Source organism: Cupressus sempervirens, chromosome 2, assembly GCF_028749045.1.
Source record: "Cupressus sempervirens isolate cs-2001-9-10 chromosome 2, ASM2874904v1, whole genome shotgun sequence".
Classification (NCBI taxonomy): domain Eukaryota; kingdom Viridiplantae; phylum Streptophyta; class Pinopsida; order Cupressales; family Cupressaceae; genus Cupressus; species Cupressus sempervirens.
This window is the reverse complement of record NC_143119.1, coordinates 145,941,845-145,960,507: the sequence shown is the minus strand read 5'-3', so window position 1 is coordinate 145,960,507 and position 18,663 is coordinate 145,941,845. Positions and strand designations below refer to the sequence as shown.

The window sequence follows — 18,663 nt, the reverse complement described above, 5'->3', positions numbered from 1 at the left end:
GACTGAACATTTGTGTGATGGATCCCAAGGATCTTTATTTTCCTCCTCCTAAGGTCATTTAACTACTAGCCTTTTGTGTCAAGATTAAGGTCCTTAATTCAACCCTTTAGAGGTTCTACAAGCTCATCCATGAACAACACTAACAATCTTCTCTAGAAAATGTTTGTAACCAATATTGATAGTCTCCAAAAAATTGATATATAAGTCTCAACTGAACTCTAGTGATTAAGCTGAGATAACTCTTTAAAATACAATTTTGGATCCTTTTTAATCAAAATTTTGAGCCGAACTCTGTGAATTAACATGGCCCATATGACCATGGTGTTATGCCACCACTTGTGCTTAGCCATCCAAGTGTAGGACTACAAATTTGATGGTTTCCTCCTCTAGCATTGAGTTCAACTAGAAATATGTATCAACTTTCTACATCAATGCTCTTGCAGTAGTCTTTTGTAAAACATCATGGTATGGTAATGTGAGGTTACTCACTTTTTCTATTGATCACTATGATGTTCCCTGCCACTTGTATGAGGTAAATGCTTCATCCTAACAACCATATATTCTTTCAAAGAGTTGGTTGCCTAGAATTCTTCTTCTCTATCTTCACAATATCTCTAAAATTGTGCCTATAATTCCATAATTTAGGCTCATTCTGTAGTTGTACCGGAACTTTGAGAGGGAGTGGATATAAGTGGCCCCAAACCCATTGTCCTATTTGGTCTAGCTGCATGGTAAAAATTATCTTCCATCTATCCACCTCCATTTTCTCCATGATTCCCTTCATGATTTGTACCAATATTTCTCTATTATTTCCTTTGTTATTACCTCCATTATTATACATATTGTTCTCATCTCTCTAGCCCTCATTTGCATCATAAGATCCATGTGTTGGTCTTGTTCCTGAATTCTTTGTTATGTTTTTCACTACCCTTGTTGTATAGCCTCTAGCAAATTAAATAATCTTTCTTCTCCTAGATCTAGTCTCTCACACTTATTACCTATAACCTTTTGTTCTTATTCCCCTTATTCTCATTGATATGTATTACGCAAAGCCCTATTTCTCCTTGTGTTATAGTGATGAGTTAATGGATGCACCTTCAAATCAGTCATGTCACTACCTATGCATTATGTATTGTACCCACCAAGATGGCAGGATACACTACTCTGATACCACTATAAAGATCCCCCCTTATCCCAATAATTGTCAATTGTTTAGCTAACAAGAATTTAATCAAACAATTTGCATGTGACTTTTCAATTTTCTATATGAATCTTTTGCAAATTACAAAGTAGTGATATTTATTGATGTTACTAAACAAAGTTAACATTTCATATTGAACAATAAAATGCAAGTGTATGCAAAATCATTTGAGAAAAATGTTGGTTACAAATAAACAACCCAAATTTATTTCTCAAAACTTTATTTATTATTATAATCAAGAGTATATTGTTGTAGACTTGGTAGCTATTTGAATTCACTAGATCAATCTTGCTAGAACCTTCCTTGACAAGTACAACACACCCAACAAAGCTTATCAACAAGTACGACACCTCTTTTGATTAATATAGCTTGCAATGAAATTTATATTGTTTATCGTTTTCCAGATCCTTTGTATGTTCTATCAACAATTTGAACCTAATTGAAATCTTACAAATTCTCCTAACAATATATTGCAATCGTGAGAAGAATGTCAGCAAGAAGGGCTTTTGTCCTCCAAGTCCAAGAGAAGGATAAATGCAATATTGTCAAATTCATTAGTTATCCAAGCATTCCAAAGAGCGTTCTTCAATCTCTTTTGTAATACTTTCTAGCAACTCAATCACATGCCTCGATAATGTGGTTTAAACATAATTAATTTTTTGACCTTTCTTATAATTTTAGGATTTTTATTTTTTTGCCCCTATTTCCTCATGACTGCTTTTTTGGCCCCTATTTATCACAATTGTTTTTCCTTTGATATTTCTCGCGCCATGTACATGAGTTTCCTTTTAAAATATCATTTCTCACTAAGTGAAAAAAACAATTATTTAAAAATAAGATGACTTAACATTAATATGTGCTTTATGTAACTCACTTTATTAATAAATCATTTAATCTTCGAGTATTAAAATAAATAATCAATCAAACTGAGAAACTCATATGAGATAGCTTGTTGGAAAGGTCTTGGCAAGATGCTCCAAGTCCAATAATAAAATGTCTTAAATATTGAATACTATTAACTTACTATAAATAATATATAAAAATCATGTTGAATCACTACTACTTTGCCTGAAACTAAAATTGAGGCCAAAATAAAAATATTGATCCTTGTTAAGTCTCTGTTAGCCCACATGACCAAGACAAAATGAGCTAATGACATTAGAAATTAATGGGCTACAAAATAGAGGGCATTACTTTATGGTCCACTCTTTCCAAAGTAACTCATTTTGCCTAATCTAATAAACAATACGGTTTCCTAAGCTCTTAATTGTGCTTTCAGTTTTGATTATTAGTTTCTCATATGTAACACATCATTTTACGGTGTCTAAAGTCAAGGCAGTCAAGGCATGTCTGAAGTAAATTCTAAACATGGGCGTATACTACCATATAGAGACTAGTACATATTTTCCACAATATCCCAAGAAACAACTTGACATCCTCTTGTTAGTGTTTATGTGAACATGTCATTGCAAATAAATAGTCCATACCCCAAATTTCCAGATATTGGTTATGTTGTTTTCTAATTGTATGCACCTTGTGTGTGTAATCTGATCGTAAGTGAGGAAGATTTATCACTCCTTTATACTCATTAGTGATGCCACTTCACCAAAGGTCTCCACTCTTCCATTAACATGGTAGTACAATATTATTTATAATATAATTATTATCAATATGATAGTAAAATTTGCATAAAAATTTAAGTCGTTGATATTGACGTTAGCCTCAATGTTGCCATGCATGAAATTCACTCTGAGATTTCTTCCATGTCATCAAGTATGGAGAATGTGGATACTAATCAAAGGTCCAATTGGAAGTTTAAGTTTCTATTTCTTGGGAAGATATCTAAGAAAGAGAAAAAAAGAAGTTTCACATATTAAAACACATGAAAATGAGGTTGGCTTGCAAATTGCCCACCAACTACCACTTGTCAAACATTTATATTTTAATCTTTTTTATGAAAAATGTTTTTGGAGGGAAAAGTTCTTTTAAACTAGTTTTAATTATTGCACAAAGTAAAGATGACAAAGGCATTGTATTCATACCCAGCTTTAAATTTCAAAGCTCAAACTTTTAACTCAAATTTACCTATAAAATTCTCAAGAGACCAACAGCTTTTGTTATGCTTAAAAATTTGGAAACAACTCCAACTCTATTTTTAGGATGCCCCTTCCATGAAACCCCGCCCTGTAACAGATTGAAATGTACCCCATGTTGCATTTAAAAACTCTTGCTCTGAGCATATATCCTCATTTGATATCAGCTCCGCAAATGCTTGCATTAAAAGATTTACTTGTTCGTTTTTACCCACTGATTTAAGTTCACACCCCTTGTCCTCATTGTTAATGATTCCAGCATTTTTTTAAAGTTTCCTTAGTGCTGCTCAGGATACTTACCATTCTAGTAAAAGCGTTAATTTCAATGCTTTCAATCATCCCAGTCCAGAATGCTTGACAATCCAACATGTAATTTGTATAATTCTTCTGATAGCTTGCTGATTTCTTTTGGTGCTTCCTGTTATATGATTTTTAAGATAAAGGTGACACATGAAAATAAGCTCATATCTATCAAATCTAAGGGACTGGGAAATTTGAACACGGTCGGGATTTAACTAAATAATCTTTAAAATGGCCCTGAGAAAATTCTAGCTGTCAGTTACTAAATTGAACAGTCCCAAAGTCATGTCGCCTAGGCTTTCTTAGTACTGCACAAGACAACTCAACAAAGCATATGCGCCATGTCATTGTTTAAACTTAAACCCACTCTCAAATTTGGTACTGTCCACAATTGTAAATATTATATTAATAAATACAAATGAACTTTGGACGCTCTTGTTCCCATATAAGGTTGTAATCTTAAAGCATGCCACATTTCATACTTATATAACATGGAATGCACCATAAATTATTTATATATATATAAATAAATTTCAGAAAGTAGACTCTTCCATATTTGTAAAATATTTGTAGTGGGCACCTAAACCACAAAAAAAATCTACTTCTGGATGCATTTGGAAAAATTGAAGGAAATATGATCTCTTGGATCTTACAAGAAAAGTGACATCTCTCTTGAAGCAAAGAACATTAGCATGCCTTCCCCAAACAAATCAACAAGAGAAGCTATTAGTTGCCCTGCATCAGCATCTTCTTTCCATGCCTGAGCAAGAGCACTCCCAGCCCTTTCCCTCTTGTTCAGCAATGCCTTCTCCCTTCTACTGCTACCTGTTACATTTTCATCAGAATTTTGTCCAGTGGCCTTAGCAAGAGCCGACTCCCCTAGTTTGACAATGGCTTGACCTTCAGATGTTGTTTCAATAGAATCAGCCAAAGATTCGGATAAGAAACAAGCAACAGAGCCATCAGTGGCTATTTTCTTTGATGGCTGCTGTGAAGAAAAAACTTCACAAGCTTTGCGCTTTTTCAATGTGCTTGACAGATTTTCCGGGGAAACAATGTCTCTGGCTGTACCTGGGAGGAATTGCAATACATTAACAAATGTGAATAAGAGAGATACATAGAATCCAGCAGGAAAATTAGGAATCAACATCAATCTTATAATTACCAGGATCCAATGTTTTCGCCACTTTTAAAGAGCTCTCTAATGTAGACCGTACAGGTAAAGATAGAAGACCTGGAAATAATTTTAGTCTCTCAAATATGCATCGACCTGCAGCATGCTGAAAGAAAGCAAGCACATAGTACAGCCATGAAAGGGTAAAATTAGAAGGAAACCCTAGTTAAAATCTAAAATTAAAAATTTCCTTTCACCTTCCTATTTGTGTTACTGATTCATTTTCAAAAACTTAACACTGGGAAAATACACAGCACACACCAACTCTTAAGACATAATATCAATTCCTTTCCTGAAAAGTCACAATATTTCAAGATGTAAAGAACTCGTTTTTCAGTCATTTTAGGGTATTTTAAGGCATTAGAAAGTATTACCAACAAAGCCCCATATACACGCCAAGCTTCATTACGCTTGATTTCATTTTTCTGACTCTCAAGTATCATCTCTGATTCTAGTAGTTTTAAGTAAGGTTCCAAATTTGGCAATATCAGTAAGCGCACCTGACATTTTGAAATAGGATTAAGTAATACTTCTCAAAAAATATGAACAATTATATGCAGTCCAGATGTTACAGATTCAATTGGCATTTCAACTTGAGAAGTTGTGGAGAGCCCTATTATCACACCATAAGAAAAACATATTGCTTTAAACCACAAATATCAAAGTGGTGTTTCCAGGCACCTTATACAGATTCAGAAGAAAAGAAAAAGAGAAAATAGCTGTGCGCGACAGGGAAGTGATCAAATACCATGCTAGGTCCCATAGCTGCAAGGCCTTGAACAGCACCATAGTGTTGAGTCAATGCCTTCTTAGGATCAAGGAATGCATGAAGAAGAGTCCTTGTCACCCGTGATTGGAGATTGTGGTACACGTGTCCAAATCTGCCACCAAACTCACGAGTTACAATTTTTTGTAAATCATAGAAAAATGCAAATTAACAAGCTTTGAATGGAATTTGCAATAATACTACTTTTGAAGTAAGTTTGGTTGATGATTTTCTTACCCAATGTTTTGTCTTTCTACGATTTATTATTCTTTCTCTTCTCATGTTTTCTCTACCCTTTCAAAATCTTGCATATTTAACAATATATTACATATGAAAATAAATCTTTACTCTTTAAAATTTTATACTCTTTCCCTTTCCCTTCTGCTTCCTCATTTGTATTTAATAATCATTTATATTTGTTCATATTTAATCTTTCTAAGTTTTTATCAACTAACATTCCAAGAGCTTCTTGAGATATACCAACAAATTAAGTAATCACTTTTCTTATAATCAGGAAAAGACAATCCCATTACAGTATGGAGGAATACAGCTGTACAGTGGCATTAATTTGAATGGCCTGCTGGAAAATCATACATAGTCTAAGCAGGATTATGGAGTAAAAATTATTGCCAATGACCAAAACTTCTTTTTTGTAGAAAAGATTTATAATGCCCCATATCAGAATTCAAATATTTGATAAATATACTGTAGATGAACACCAAACTCTGAAAATGAACAAATACTGTCTCAACCGGTAGCTAATAAACTATAAAGACATCCATAATAGCTATGGGAAGAGGCATAATCTCAAAGAAAGCATGTTAAGCCTCAAACCGTTGCATTTCAACCATGAAATGTACTTGTTTAGACAAGCTTCTAGTGATCAGTACCAGTCAATTTTGCTTTTACTAAACAGAAGTTGCAGTTATTACTATTAGATTAGCATACCAGCATAGTGACTTAAGGCAATGATTTTGAAGGCTCAAAAGACAATGCAGTGGACCAAATTCTGACGTACAGAGGCAGGATTGGTGGAGTAAAATTGTGGTTTGAGGATGAAAGAGGGCATCAATAACCCCAAATGTCACCTTGCATGAATAACTGGCTGAGATAACAGTATAATTCAGTAGAGCCAGAGAATGCACAAGAGACGATTGTTGTCCTTACTTTGAACAAGAACATATTAGAAAAGAAGAGGGCAGCAGAGCAGTTGTGATAAATTCTCCTACTGACATGGACTGATCTAATGGACTCTTCTTGGTCCACAGATATGGAATTCATCCAATGGAGATAATTCTAGTCGGTTGCACACTCGAGTGTTCCTTGTTCCTCATAATACTCCTGGTGTCCAGCCTTCATCTGAGGTGCTGCCTGGAACTAAGTGTTAGGAACTGAGGCCTTTGTTGGCACTTAGATGTTGCTGAGATTTTGTATTGATGGGAAAGAACACTTTGATGCCTGGAAATTCAGAATCATGATGATTCTTGAAGAAATGATGTAAAACAATTTGTTGATTCAGCATCCAAACAACCTCTAGTTGAACCTCATAAATCTATCTAGAGTAAAGGAAATAGGAAAGCTATTCAAATCATATTAGATGGAGTGAAAAATGATATCGTACCTATGCTAACAAAACATCAAACAACATTTACTATGATGAATGCACTACTAAATGCATATGAGGTTAACAATGCAACTAGAGTTCTAGCACTAAAAAGGCAACTAAATCACATACAAATAAAGAAGGGAGAATCAATGAATTCTTACTTCTTAAGAGTTGTCAACCTAAGAGATGAACTTACAAGTATAGGAACTATAATTAGTGACACGAAACTAACACTAATGGCTATAGACAGATTACCAGATTTATGGGAAACTTCCGCTCAAGCAATAAGTGCGAGAGATAAACTTCCTGACTTCAATAGACATAAGGGAGATTGTCTTTAGGATGAATCCAAAAAACTAAAGAAAGGAGGGGAATTAAAAACGGAAGATGAAGAACTTCATGTTCTTAATACAAACTCCTATAAAGGCAAGAAGAAGCATTTCAAGAAGAAAAGAGGTAATCAAAAGAATGACAAATCTAAAAAAGATCTATCCAAAATAAAGTGCTTCAAATGTGAAAAGTTTGGACACTATAGATCTAATTGCCCTAAGAATTCTACACAACAAGTGAACTGTACAAATGTTACTAGGGAAGAAGATAACTATGATCCTGAGAATCATGTATTGTATTCATCACTATCAAATGAAGTCTCAAGTAAAGCATGGGTGATTGACAGTGGATCATCTAGACATATTATAGGATACAAAGAAGCGCTAGACTCCATATCAGAAAAAATTAATGGCCAAGTCACCATCAGTGATAATTCAACACATTCCGTCAAAGGAATTGGAAATTGCACCTTGAAACTAAAATCAGGAAATTCTCTTCTTCTCAAAGGAGTACTCTATGTACCAGGAATAAAAGGAAATCTAATCTCGGTTACAACACTTGAAGATGATGTACATAATGTTGCATTCATGGATGGTAAAGTAATAACCTAGGCTAAGAACTCCTCAATTAAGAAAGCGAAGTTGATTGGTCAGAGAAAAGGGTATTTGTATGAATTAAATTCAAAACCTCGTTGACCTATTCAAGTCTTAATTCATGAAGCTGCAGACATAAATGAAATATAGCACAGAAGGTTAGGACATCTAAATTTCAAAACCTTATCAACTATGGAGAAGATGGTTATTGGTTTACCTAAACTAAATAAAGACCACTCAAGCATATGCAAAGGGTGCGCTCTGCGTAAGAACACCAAAAGTCCATTTCATGATAGCACTAGAAAAACCAACAATGTTTTGGAATTAATCCATTCAGATTTATGTGGACCTATGTCTGTTCCTTCTCTTGGAGGATTTTGGTACTATATTTTGTTCATAAATGACTTCTCTAGGAAAACATGGATTTACTTCTTAAAGTGCAAAGAATTAGAAGAAATCCTAAAAAGATTTAAATAATTTAAAACATTAACTGAAAACTTATCAGGACATAAAATTAAAACTCTTAGAACTGATAATGGAGAGGAATACACATCAGATTTGTTTAAAAGGTTTTGTAAAGAAACAGGAATTAAGAGGGAGTATGTCGTTCCTTTAAACTTAGAACAAAATGGGGGAGTAGAAAAGAAGAATAGAACAATTATAGAAGCTACTAGACCTATAATATTTGATCAAAATCTAGAGTATTATCTTTGGGCAGAAGCCTCTTGTACTGTTGTCTATATTCAAAATAAAAGCCCTCACTCCTACCTTAGAGATAAAACTCCTAAAGAAGTCTTTACTAAGGTTAAACCTAATATAAGACATCTTAGGATTTTTGGGTGCCCTATATATATCCATGTTCCAAAAGAAAAGAGAACTAAGTTAGAACCCTCCAGGAGGAGAGGTATTTTTGTAGGGTATAGTGAAACATCTAAAGCATATAGGATTTTCATACCTGGACAGAATAATATTGAACTTAGTAGGGATGTAATTTTTGAAGAAGATCTAACATTCAAAATAGCCCTAAGTTCTAAAGAACCCTCTCCTTTACCTAATTTTGAAAGAAATACTGAGTCCGAATCTCAGAGGGAGAATGTGGAAGAAATTGAAGATGAAATTCAAAACCTTAATCTTGGTGAAACTCAAAATTCAAAGAAAAGACCACTTTGGGCCATTAAAATAGTCGAGGAAGCACAAAACTTTGTTGCACCTTCTAGAACAGTTAGAGAAAACAAAAGACCCAAAAGATTTTCTAGTCATACAACAAACATTAATGATTTGTAGAAATCAAAACCAACCAATACTTTAGATGCTATTAAACATACAGCTTGAACAGAAGCTGTGGCAAAAGAATACCAATCTATTATGAAGAATGATGTTTGGAAAATTGTTCCAAGACCTAAAGGAAAATCTATTGTTTCTTCCAAGTGGATATTTAAAATAAAGCATATTATTGAAGGTCGCATTGAAAAATATAAAGCCGGATTTGTAGCGAGAGGATTCTCTCAGAAAGAAGGGAATGATTATGAAGAAACTTTTGCTCTTGTTATTAGATACACCTTTGTAAGAGCAGTCATAGCCATTGCAGCATCGAAGGGATGGAAAGTACATCAGATGGATGTAAAACAACATTCCTAAATGGAAAAATTACAAAAGAAGTATATTTGGAGCAACCTAAAGAATTTGAAACTCATGATTCTAACATTTTTGTTTGCAGGCTCAAAAAAGCTCTTTGTGGGCTTAAGCAGGCTCCAAGGGCTTGGTATGAAAGAATTGATAAGTATCTTAGCAGCTTAGGATTTGCTAAAAATGAAGCTGATCCAAATTTATACTATAAAAGGGATAAAGATGATTATGGTAATTCTGATACTATATGTTGATGATTTACTAATAACAGGTGATGATCATCTCATAGATCAATGCAAGAAAGACCTAATTAGAGAATTCGAGATTAAAGACTTGGGACTTATGACTTGTCACTTCACTTGCATGTGTCGGCATCTTGAATTATGACGGATTCCTATGACGTGTAAGAGCTATCTTTGGAATATTTAATTGTGTATAAGGAGATCATGACTAAAAACAGTTATGATGGATTCCTATGATGTGTAAGAGCTATCTTTGGAAGATTTAATTGTAAGGGAATCATGACTGGAACGATTATGACGGATTTCTATGACGTATAAGAGCTATCTTTGGAAGATGCACTAAAAATGAAAAGTGCATTATATAAACACTTTGAGGGTTGTAGATAGTGAGAGGGTGTGTAGTGTATTGTTGGATGGTACTGGATAAGTCTTCCATGTCTTGAAATAGCTTGCACTGTAAGTGTGTTGTAACTTTTGTGTTGAAGATAATACATTGTGCAGGTTTTGGAGGGGTGGGGTTATTTTACCGAAAGGTTTTTTCCCACCAGCATATCTTTGTGTTTATGTGTTATTATTTCTCTATTTGTCTTATGTATTCATGGTTGATTGCAATATTGTTGTTCTACCGAAAGTGAATCTGAAATTGTAAGGATTTAATAGGGATTTGCACAATACTTTCCTTAAGAGATTAGTGTAGGAAGTTATTTCCACACTTGAGTTTCCTTACAAGTGGTATCAGAGCTTGATCAACTTTTGATCCTAGTTGTTGGGTAGGGGTTTTTGAGCTAATCTCAAGTTGAGTGGGAGTTTCGTGCAGAGCATTCTGAATCTTATTTGTAGATGGAGATGGCTAGTTCATCATACGGAAAAATGGAGGTGGAGAAATTTAATGATAGTAATTTCGAGTTGTGGAAACTCAAGATGGAAGACTTCCTTGAAGATCGTGATTTATGGGAGGTGACTGCACTTGATGTGAGACCCACAACAATATCTCAAGCAGATTGGGATCTCAAGGATCGGAAAACTAAGGATCTCATTAGACTCTACCTAGCTGATTCAATTCTCTTGAATGTTCTTGATGAGAAGACCACAAACAGTTTGTGGACATGACTTGGGTCCGTGTATCAAGCCAAATCTCTAGTGAACAAGTTGTTCCTGAGGAAGAAGTTGTATTCTCTAAGAATGGAGGAAGGAAGATATGTTATAGATCATCTAAATGCTTATAATTTACTGATTGCACATTTGACATCATCTAGTGTCAAGATAGAGGAGGAGGATCAATGTATGACCCTGTTATGTTCCTTGCCGAATTCATGGGACCATCTTGTGATGGCTCTTGGAAGTACTTTAGTCACTTTTAGAATGGATGATGTGGTGTCTTCATTGTTATTTGAGGAGACGAGGAGAAAGTCATCAAATTCGGCTAAGAAAGCTCTTGCTATTTGCGATAGATCCAACAACAGAGGCAAGCAAAATGACAAGAAGTCTGGAAAGGGTGGATCCAAATCCCATGGGAAATCAAAGACTCCTGGAAAGTCCAAGGCAAAATCCTAGAACTGTGATAAGGCTGGGCACTTCCGTAAAAACTGTAAAGAGCCTAAGAAAAAGGAGGCCTCAGATTCAGGTTCAGAAAAATCTCAAGAAGATAGCGATGCTTTCATTGTAGCCTTGGCAACGCATGCATCTGATGATGTGTGGTTGATAGATTCGGGTGCTTCTTTCCACATGACCTCTCATCGAAGTTGGTTCTCAAAGTATGAAGTTTTTGATGGTGGGAAGGTGTACTTGGGTGATGATTCTCACCTAAAGATAGTTGGATGAGGACAAGTCACTATTAGATTCCCTGATGGATGAGTAAAGGGGATCAACGGGGTAATGCACATCCCTGGTTTGGCAAAAAACCTATTATCTATAAGTATGTTGAATGATGTAGGTGTGCAAGTTGTTTTTTCTAAAGATGGATGTAAGATGATGATAGGAGCTATAGTGCTTGCTAAGGGTACTAGGAGAGGTACTCTGTTTCAGCTTGATGCATGCATTTCTCAGTGCAATAGTTCTTTTGTTTCAAAGAAGACAGTAGCTATCACTTCATCCCCACCATCTGAACGAGCAATAAAGAAGACTATGGATGTTAGTTCCGATGGCAGTGCAGCATGTGTACCTAAGGGTGCAAACACATTGGAAGGAAAGCTTCCTACAAAAAAGACAATGTTGTGGCATATGAGATTTGGCCACATTGGTGAGAAGGGTCTTAGAACCTTGAAGAACAAGAACCTCGTTGAGGGGTTAAATGACTATAATCTTGAGTTTGACTTCTGCGAACATTGTGTCTACGGTAAACAAAATCATGTTCAATTTTACTCTAGTTCTCACAAATCTTCTGATGTTTTGGATCTTATTCATTCTGATGTATTTGGTCTTGTAAAAGTTCCTTCAATCTCCAAGTTTGTATTTTTTGCATCTTTCATAAATGATTAGAGTAGGACATGGATTTATTTCCTGAAAAGTAAGACACAAGTCTTTAGTCGGTTTAAGGAATTTAAAGCCCTTGTAGAAAATCAGACTAGTAAGAAGATTAAGTGTGTGAGAAATGACAATGGTGGTGAGTTTTGCTTAGCAGAGTTCAAACAGTTCTAGAAAGAACGAGGTATCGAGAGGCATAAGACAACTCCTTATACCCCATAGCAAAATGGAGTTGCAAAAAGAATGAACAAGACACTGATGGAGAAGGCTAGGAGTAGAACAAAAGTTTTGGGCTGAAGTTGTGGCCACTACTTGCTATTTGGTTAACAGATCTCCTACATCAGCTCTTGTTGGTAAGACACCCATGGAGGTGTGGTTTGGTAAGGCCTTCAATTAGACATTTTCCTTTTTTTTGGTTGTAAAACTTATGCACATGTTTCAAAGGAGAAAAGATCTAAGTTGAAAAACAAAGTTGTCAAATGTATTTTCATCGGATCCGGTGTTGGTATGAAAGGATACAAGCTTTGGGACCCTGTGACTAGTAAGGTGTTATATAGTAGAAATGTTATTTTTAGAGAGCTAACATCTTCTCCTATTGTGCTACAACCAAATGAAAAAGAAAAGAAAGAAGATATTGTTCAGTTGCCTCCTACCCCTGAGAAGACTGAACAAAAAGACCATGTTGGGTCTAATGATGAGGAGAGCTCTAGTAGCTCTAACAGTTCAGAAGAAGAGGAAGAAGAACCACAACCTCAACCCTTGAGGAGGTTCACAAGAGTAAGAAAGCAGCCAGAAAGGTTTGGTTATTCTATGTTAGATTCCAGTTGTGTTTTTGCTTTGATTACTAACACTGATGAGCCTAGATCTGTGAAAGAGGCTTTGGATATGGAAGATGTAAGTTCCTAGATTGAGGCCATGGATGATGAGATGGCTTCATTGGATAAAAACAAAACTTGGGACCTTGTACCTTTGCCTAAAGGACAGAAACCTGTTGGTAGCAAATGGGTGTTCAAGAAGGAACTCTGTGCAGATGACACTGTTGAAAGGTACAAAGCTAGATTGGTTGCGAAGGGGTATTAATAGGTAGAGGGAATAGATTATGGTAAAATATTCTTTCCTATTGCAAAGTTGACATCCATTAGATTTCTGTTATCTCTTGCTGCATCATATGATTTAGAGATAAAATAGATGGATGTGTAGACAACTTTCCTTCATGGTGATTTGGAGGAAGAGATTTATATGTCATAGCCTGAGCACTACATTGTTAAAGGTAAAGAATCTTTGGTTTGCAGACTAAAGAAGTCTTTGTATGGTTTGAAATAATCTCCTAGGATGTGGTACCTTAAGTTTGATGCCTTTGTGTTGTCAATTGGATTTGTAAGATCGAAATTAGATCATGATCGCCTTCAGAGTTGAAAATGATCGCCTTCTTATTGTTGCATTATATGTTGATGATATATTGCTATTTGGGAAGGGCAAGGGTATGATTTCTGATTTTAAATCTCAGTTGTCAACATAGTTTGAGATGAAAGATCTTGGGGCAGCAAGGTACATCTTGGGTATGGAAATCAGTAGAGATAGGTCTAACAGAAAACATTGGTTGAGTCAAAGTAAGTATGTGAAGTTTGTGTTGGAAAGGTTTAGCATGGCAGATTGTAGACCGTTGTGTGTTCCTATTTCTATGGGAACAAAGTTATCTATAGATGATTGTCCAAAATCTCCTAGTGAGGTGGAAGACATGAGTAGAGTACCTTATGCTAGTGCAGTTGGCAGTCTTATGTATGCTATGGTCTGTACTAGACCAAACATTACTCAAGTAGTGGGAGTTCTGAACCAGTTTATGGCTAATCCTGGACGGGTACATTGGGATGCAGTTAAGCGAGTATTTAGATATTTGAGGGGTACATTAGATTACTCCATTTTTTATCATGGTAACTCTTCTGAAGCTCCACATTCAGTTTGTATTTGTGGGTTTGTGACGTAGGTAAAGGATGAATAACTAGGGCCAAAGGCTCAGCCAGCTATCCAAACCACCCTACAAAAGTTAACACAATGGAAACAAACACAAAGAACAGCAACCAAAGCAGGAAGAGGAGTGAAATACTTTTATTGATTCATCAAAATATCTTCATACATGCCCAGCTGTAAGGCCTTCTGAGTTATGACCAGATACAAAAACATTTACATTCAAAGATCCAACAACAAATTCGCACTTCCAATTCTGCTCCGCAATCCTCCTTTCCAAAACTTGCCTAATTGTAAGCCTAAACACTATATATACTTGCTAAAACGGCTTATAGATTATTCTAGAACATTACATAAGAGGAAGGCCGACCCAACAACGGTCTGGACACATCCCAAGAAAAGATCTTAACATAAATGTCATGATCGGAAATATATTCTGCAATTCAGCTCACAAAAATCACATCCAAATGCTGACACTTGACATAAGTAGGAAAACTCGGCATACATTGGGTAACTCGGCACATAAAGAGTCACTTGGCATACACTGGGTAACTCGGCACATGAAGGAATCGCTATAGTAACTCGACACATGAAGGAATTGCTACAGTAACTCAGCACATGAAGGAATCGCTATAGTAACTCGTCACATAAAGGAATTGCTACACTAACTTGGCACACGGAGGAATTGCTACAGTAACTCGGCGCATGAAGGAATTGCTACAGTAACTCGGCACACGAAGGAATTGCTACAATAACTCAACACATGAAGGAATGAACAAAAATGAGTAGGATAGCAAGGCAACCCAGGATGCTCCTACATTAGTTTGTGGATTCAAATTGGGCAGGTGATATTGATAGTAGGAGATCTACCAGTGCTTATGTGTTCGCCATATTTGGTGGTGCCATCAATTGGATATGTAAGCGACAACCTGTGGTTGCTTTGTCCACTACGGAAGCTAAGTACATGGTTGGTACTCATGCTTGTAAGGAAGCCATTTAGCTTAGGAGATTGTGTTCTGATATTGGTGTTGATGCAGGACAAATTACTATTTGTTGCGATAGTCAGAATGCTATTTGCCTTGCAAAGAATCCAACTTTCCATGCTAGAATGAAGCACATTGATGTGCAGTTTCACTTTGTGAGAGATATAGTGGAAGATGGAACGGTAAATTTGGAGGTGGATACTATAAATAATGTTGCAGATGCATTGATGAAACTAGTGGGCACAAAGAAGTTCAGATGGGGTTCGAATTCTATGGGCCATTCGGCCTATAGCAGTTAGTTCTTGTTATGTTCCTGTTGCTCTTACAAGGTGTTCGACAAGTGGGAGAATGTTAGGAATAAGGTGTCTCAACTTTGGATAATTCCTATTCTTATTATTTGTTTTGTAAATGTATTTTTTGCAAATAATGTAATTAAGTGTGAGTGTACATGTCTAGTTGGCATGTTGATGTGTCACTCCACTTGCATGTGTCGGCATCTTGAATTATGACGAATTCCTATGACGGATTCCTATGACATGTAAGAGCTATCTTTGGAATATTTAATTGTGTAAGGAGATCATGACTAAAAACAATTATGACGGATTCCTGTGATGCATAAGAGCTATCTTTGGAAGATTTAATTGTGTGTAAGAAAATCATGACTAAAATGGTTATGATAGATTCCTATAACGTGTGAGAGCTATCTTTAAAAGATGCCCTAAAAATGGAAAGCACTTTGAGGGTTGTAGATAATGAGAGGGTGTGTAGTGTGTTGTCGGTGAAGTTATAGAATAGCCGACGAGTAGATTAGCATGTAGTCAGTAATTATTATGTAGCTGACGAGTAGAATTAATTATATCCGAATGGGCGCAACGGTTGAGTCACCCCTTCGGAATGGTATATGTACATTGTTCGGAATGGACTTTGGATCATTGTTGAAATCATCATTGGAAGCACTATGTAATCTCTTCGACATATATGCGAATAATAAAAGGATTACTGTTGTGTTACATGTTCTTGTCTATTGTCTGTATGCATTAAACTTTTTACTCCATACGATAAACATTTGGCGCTGTTGCCCACTGGACCTAGAATGAAGGCAAAGGAATGAAGACTAATGTCGAATCAACTTAACAAGGATAAGAATAAGATAAAGGAAAAAAATGAAATACACACCGCACAAGAAATTTTAATTTTGGCACAACAGGCCGAGCGCAAATGAAGATTTCAACAAATTGCCGATGGACACCAAAGCACCAAGGAATTGTTGGAGGAGACTCGACAACGGTTGAACTTGGTGGAAGAAACAAGGGAGAAATTTCTAAACCTGTATACGCCGAGGGAAGAGAATCCAAATGGAAGAGAATTAACTCACACGGCTCGGAGTGTCGAGGGAGCATGAGCGTGGAGTGAACTCTTCGTCCATGATACACTTTCGGAAGGAACAACTTCACTTGAGGAAAACCCTTTTTCACCAAGTAACACGGCTATTGGAAATAAGATGACTGTCTGAAATAGTGCGGGTGTGTAGAACAGCGTGTGTGAAAAAGAGCACAAGTGTGCAAAACAGCGTGGGTACACAAGTACCTCCAACTCGAATCGTAATGGCTGGACCAAAGGAAAATTTGCCAAAATTTGATGGTGATGGAATAGTCGATCCAATTCGACACTGTAAGACATGGAAAACAATTTGGATAGCGAATGGCGTAACCGACACAGATGAATTGGTCCGACAATTTCTAGCAACCCTAAGGGGTGTAGTAGTTGATTGGTTTGCTGACCCCGATCCCCAAAAATTAACTACATGGGCGGAAGTTAAAAATGAGTTTATCACCAAATTTCAATTGCTCCGAGACGACAATGAGATCGTAACATAAATCTACACCACAAAGCAAGGAAAAAATGAAACAGTCTATGTATATGCCAGAACACTAAAAGAATTAATAAATAAAATGGAAAGTAAGCCAGCAGATGGGTTGAAAAAGCGATGGTTCATTGAAGGATTACGCCCAGAGTTAAGGAAGAAAATGAAGATTGTGCCACCATCATCATGCACTGAAGCATACAATCGGGCAATGGACTTAGAGAGTGAACAGAAAATGAAAAAGAAGAAGAAAAGTAGCTCATCCAACTCAGATGACTCGTCTTCGAAAGGAGATAGCAGTGGTGATGAAAAGAACGGTAAGAAGGTCCGAACCCTCCAGAAGGATATGATCAGAATGATGAAGGAATTTAAGAATATGCAAAAAGAGACAAAGGGAAACGAGCTATGGTGCATGGAATGTAAGACAGAAGGTCACACGAAGGGATACTGTCCAAAAAATCAGTTCTGCAATATCTGTCAAATTATGGGACATTCTACAAGAGAATGCCCCTTCAATATGAAAACAAGAGGGCATCAACAAGTGCTCCTAACACAGGAGGCTTTCGTGTCAGGAGGGAGCAGAAACACCGTCAATGATGTTGCCACTTCGGATGGGTACAGAAATAATAGAAGAGGGCAAAAAAACAATACCAACAATAATACCAACAACAATACTAACAATAATAATGGGGTCTGCAGCTGAATTCAGTACGATGCGAATGGCTGCCTGATGGTTCAATGTCGAGCATGCAATTTGTGGGGCTACTTTGCACAAAACTGTACATTAGCGAATACACCAAAGTTGTTATGCCAATGGTGCGGTCCTGGAGATCATGAAGATGCCAAGTGCTCAAAATCAAGAGTGAATCTGATCAGCATTGGTGTAGACAAAGAAGTCTTAGCAATCACCTGTAAACAAGAAAAACTATACCCCAACCTGACAGAAGAAAAGAAGAGATTGGAAGAAGCGCGGGCGGAAGTTGAGAAAGCAACGCAGGCAGAGAAATCACAATTGAAGGACAATACCAGTACCTCAACGAGGAACTGCGCAGAACAAAACATCATACGACAGATATTACAAATTGAAATACCAGTCAAGTTAAATGATCTGATCCTCACAATGCCTCAACTACAGATGGCACTCACAAACATAGCCTTGACTGCTAAACTACCAAGGGAACATGGAAGGGAAAAAGAAAGCGAAGCAAGTGCAGAGGACCCAATGCTACTAGCCCTCACATTCGGATGACATCCGACGATTGTAGAGAAGGATATATTAGGAATGGTCCTTTTAGACACAATTGTAGACGGAGGTTCAAGGGTAAACATCCTACCAGAAGATACTTGGAAGAAGTTGGGACAACTGACGTTGTGGCCACCTACGTTCCAATTAGTAACAGTGGACCAACACGGCATTAAATCTCTCGGGGTCCTGATGGCACAACCAGTGACTATTG

General features: G+C 36.5%; 1 protein-coding gene across 1 annotated transcript in view; it reads right to left on the bottom strand.

Annotated features, from left to right (window-relative positions):
• Positions 1-4,091: 4,091 nt before the first annotated feature.
• Positions 4,092-18,663, bottom strand: part of LOC149571462 (transcription initiation factor TFIID subunit 6-like) — a 94,462-nt gene continuing 79,890 nt past the window's right edge. Inside the window, exons 10-13 of the mRNA XM_089812978.1 lie at positions 5,517-5,649; positions 5,143-5,268; positions 4,760-4,874; positions 4,092-4,665 (exon numbers count right to left, since the gene is read on the bottom strand). Of these exons, the coding sequence (XP_089669104.1) occupies positions 4,244-4,665; positions 4,760-4,874; positions 5,143-5,268; positions 5,517-5,649 (796 nt within the window). The 3' untranslated portion in view covers positions 4,092-4,243. The remainder of the gene's footprint in view (positions 4,666-4,759; positions 4,875-5,142; positions 5,269-5,516; positions 5,650-18,663) is intronic.